The sequence below is a fragment of the Lactuca virosa genome, chromosome 7 (genome assembly GCF_052849685.1).
Source record: "Lactuca virosa cultivar CGN04683 chromosome 7, Lactuca_virosa_CGN04683_v6, whole genome shotgun sequence".
In the NCBI taxonomy this organism is placed as follows: Eukaryota; Viridiplantae; Streptophyta; class Magnoliopsida; order Asterales; family Asteraceae; genus Lactuca; species Lactuca virosa.
Window position 1 is genome coordinate 37,659,057 of NC_136432.1, and position 4,163 is coordinate 37,663,219.

At 37.8% G+C, this 4,163-nt stretch overlaps 1 protein-coding gene across 1 annotated transcript; it reads left to right on the forward strand.

Moving 5' to 3' along the window:
• Positions 1 to 865: 865 nt before the first annotated feature.
• On the forward strand, positions 866 to 3,852 carry LOC145126552 (uncharacterized). Its single transcript, XM_079061897.1, has 4 exons — positions 866 to 905; positions 1,492 to 1,742; positions 1,990 to 3,210; positions 3,763 to 3,852. The coding sequence occupies exons 1-4, from the start codon at positions 866 to 868 to the stop codon at positions 3,850 to 3,852; spliced, it is 1,602 nt and encodes a 533-aa protein (XP_078918023.1).
• The last annotated feature ends 311 nt before the right edge of the window (positions 3,853 to 4,163 follow it).

The following is a 4,163-nucleotide window of genomic DNA, read 5'->3' on the forward strand; positions in this document are numbered from 1 at the left end:
GAGATTCGGGCCCCTCCCACACTCTGCTGTCTAGGAGATTCGGGCCCCTCCCACACTCCGCTGTATATGAGATTCGGGCCCTGCCCACACTCCGCTGTCTAGGAGATTCGGGCCCCGCCTACACTCTGCTGTCTAGGAGATTCGGGCCCCGCCCACACTCCGCTACTAACATGCATACAAGTATCACACAGACAACAAGTATATCTACCAAACAACCACATATCTATACTCAAATAATACTATGAGAATCGGGCCCCGCCCACTCTAGGCTGCTGCGAGATTCGGGCCCCGACCACACTCAGCTACTAACGTATCACATATACGGGCCAACCTTGGTGCCGTAGACCTGTTCCTACTGAAGGAAACTCACCTCCCAAGACTGGCTGCTGAAAACTCGAGTGAGGAATCTCTGTCTGTTGCTCCGACGACTCTCCGGCTATCAATTCCATAATAACACTTAATCAGAATCTGCTAATCCTCTCTTAGGGTAAAATGACCATTTTACCCCTAGTCAAAGTCAAAGTCAAAGTCAAGGTCAACTCCCAGTCAACCCAACTCATCGAGTTATCTCCCAACCAGGGGCGAAGTATCTATGGGGCCAGGAGGGGCAGTGGCCCCCCCTGATTTTTGGGCTAGAAATAGGGATTATACTTCAAAAAATTTAATTACAGGCCTGTTATTTTCAAACTTGGGCTTTGGCCCCTCCCGAATCAGACTCCAAGCAGCAAGCATAGTCCGAATTCTCCAAGAAATAGTCCAAAAATCAAAATCGGTTCTTCCCCATCTTTGTTGTCGCTGTTGAGTCACTCGCGTGGTCTCACATCTTTGTTCTGATTCCTCTTTTCTCTCGGTCCAAAAATCAGGTATGGAATCCCCGATCCCGAATCTTGTTCTTTCTTTTCCAGGTCTATTGTTCTTCACTTCTTCATTTATTTGTTCTGATTGAATGTTGTGCTGCATTGTTTCTGCTGTTTGCGAGTTTCTCCTCATCTCCTAACTCCTCTTTTCTCTTGGTCCAAACTCCAAATTAGGAGTTAGATTTTCTTTTTTAACTTGGTTGTCAATTTGTCAATTTGATTTATCAGTATTCAATTATGATTTGTTTAGCTCTTCTAGTCTATTTATTGTAAGCTGTAGGATAGTAGGACACTGGACACCAAACTGGAAGTCTGGAATAGAAACAAAATTTGATTTTGTTAATTATTATGCTTCAAACAAAACTGAAAACAAAGATGGATGAAAACCTTAGACTGTTTTTATAAAATTGATTTGGCTGTCAATTTGTTATTTGTCAATTTGATTTGGCTGTCAATTTGTCAATTTGATTTGGTTTCACTTTTCAGTTTCACACACTGTTAATTGTTAAATGAGTTATTGGTTATTGTTCTAATTTTGATTTTGATTGAATAAGTTGTTCCTTCATTTTGATTTTTATAGATATAATCATGGGAAAGATGAAAACCTTAGACTATTTTTACAAAAGAAATGTAGATGATAAAGAAACTAATCATGAAAGTGAAGAGAGTAAACGTCACAAAGCTTCAACAAGTGAGTCACAACCGCAAGAAACAGAAAATCAACAACCGAATGAGCCACAACCTCAAGAAAATGATAAACAACAAGAGAATGAGCTACAACCACAAGAAAAGGAAAATCCTAATGAAGTTGATTTCAAGAATCTAGAACGAGATCCCGCTAAGCGAAAGCAAATGTGGGATTATCCGGTTAATTTAAGAGAACAAGTGAGACGAGTTTATCTGAATTTAGGACCTTTCCAAATACATATTAAGGAGTATCAAGCTAAAGGTTCAACAAAACATCCTCGTAGATTCAAATATTCCTGGTTCAACATTTTCCCTAATTGGCTAAAATATTCTCCAACAACACACGCTTCTTATTGTTTTATTTGTTATATATTTAATGATAAACCAAGTGTGTATCATGGTTACGATGCATTTACTGTTAAATGATTTGACAATTGGAAAAAAGTTAATGACGGGAAAAATTGTGAACCAAGCAGTACACATTGAAAATATCATAGTGAAGCAAAATGAAGCGCAAATATCGAAGAACCGTTTACGATTAAAAGTGTCAATTGACACAGTTCGTTGGTTGACCTTCCAAGCTTGTGCTTTACGAGGACATGATGAAAATCCTGATTCGAAAAATCGTGGTAATTTTCTCCAACTTCTAAAACTTCTAGCATGGTATAATGATGAAGTTGCAAACGTTATATTAGAGAAAGCTCCTTATAATTCAAAGTATACTTCTGGGGAAATTCAAAAAGAAATTCTTAGTATTATTGCAAATAAAGTTCGAAAGCATATTCGTAGTGAAGTGGGGGATTCATACTTTCGTGTCATGGTTGATGAGTCACGGGATGAGTCTAAAAAAGAGCAAATGGCGATAGTTTTGAGATTTGTTGATGCGGAAGGAATCATACGGGAAAGGTTCTTGGATTTGGTTCATGTTAGGGATACCTTATTATTAACCTTGAAAACAAATATGTGGAGACAACTTTTACACTATCAAATTGATGTTAGTAAAATCTGTGGCCAAGGTTATGATGGTGCTAGTAATATGAGAGAGGAATGGAACAGATTACAAGCACTTGTTCTTGAGGATTGTCCTTATGCATATTATGTTCACTACTTTGCTCACAGATTGCAACTAGCCTTGGTAGCTGTTTCAAGGGAAATTATTCCGGTTCACCAATTTTTCACAAACTTAATTTTTACAATTAACGTAGTTTGTGCTTCCAGTAAGCGTCATGATGAGTTACAAAAAGCAAAGGCAACTGAGATTGAACAATTATTGGAACTAGGTGAAATCAAATCAGGTAAAGGATTGAATCAAGTTGGGACATTAAGAAGAGCTGGTGATACACGTTGGCGTTCTCATTTTCATTTTGTTTGTAGTTTGCTTAACAAGTTTGCTTGTACTCGTGTTGTTCTCCAAGGAATAATTGATGACGTATCTGCTACTTATTCTCAACACGGAGATGCTGATGCAGCTTACTGTTATCTGAAATCATTTGAATTTGTGTTTATTCTTCACCCGATAAAGGAAGTAATGGGAAAAACTGAAATACTTTCTCAAGCTCTACAAAAGAAATCCCATGATATTCTTAATGCCATGAAGTTAGTTTCAGCAACAAAGGAGGGTCTAAATGATTTCAGAAACAAGGGATGGGAGTCTTTACTTGCACAAGTAAAGTTTTTTTTTATGAACAACATCAAATAAATATGCCAGATATGAATGCTCCATATACTTCTACTCGATACCGGCATCGAAAAACAGATAATCATGTTACTTTTGAACATTTTTATCGAGTGGATTTGTTTACAGCCACATTGGACAAATAGTTACATGATTTGAATAGTAGATTCAATGATCGGGCGATGGAGTTGTTAAGACTTAGTTCTACTTTAGTTTCTAAAGTGATCAACGTTGATCAAATTTGTCTTCTTGTTGAGAAGTATTATCCTGAAGATTTTACGGAGCAAGAGAGAATTCAATTACGATATCAATTGGAGATTTTTAATATTGATATCACAAAGAATCCCAGACTAAGTGGTGTATCAACTATTGCTGACCTATGCAAGCGTCTTGTGGAAACTCAGAAATGTGAGACATATTATTTGCTTGATGATATGTGCATATTTAGCTATATATTTCGATTAGGATTTTATTTACCTTTTGGATAATTTATTGCAATTTATGGACAAAAGGTACTTAATTATGTTTAAATTGTATTTTCAGTCTAAAAAATGTGCTCGGAAGCAAAAGGAAGCGGGAAATGCAATCGGGAACTCGGGAATTGAAGAAAGAAGAAAAAAGTCAAAATCCTGAAAGACTCGGGAGTTGGATCGTCTACTCAACGAGTCCACATGAATGTTCGCGAAGAAAATACAAAGTCCTTGCCGTACACGGATTCCACAAATGGGACACGGCGAGTCGGTTATCTACTCGACGAGTAGCCCCTGTTTTCTGAAGCCTATACATAGAAGCCAATTGTCGAGACAAAACCGCTCTGTGGAACCCTTGGGGATTAATTTGCGACTAAAGGTGCTGCTGGAGCTTTGGAGTTCGTGGAGAAACCCCTAACCTTCAATTTTAAGGAGATTAAAGGCAAATTTAGTTTACTCTTCACTTTATCTCTT

Excerpts from the sequence above, each read along its gene's own strand:
- LOC145126552 (XM_079061897.1), top strand. The coding sequence starts at position 866 with ATGGAATCCCCGATCCCGAATCTTGTTCTTTCTTTTCCAG. Across the intron at positions 906-1,491 it reads TCTTGTTCTTTCTTTTCCAG|ATGATAAAGAAACTAATCAT; the intron begins GTCTATTGTTCT and ends AAAGAAATGTAG. Across the intron at positions 1,743-1,989 it reads CGGTTAATTTAAGAGAACAA|TTAATGACGGGAAAAATTGT; the intron begins GTGAGACGAGTT and ends ATTGGAAAAAAG.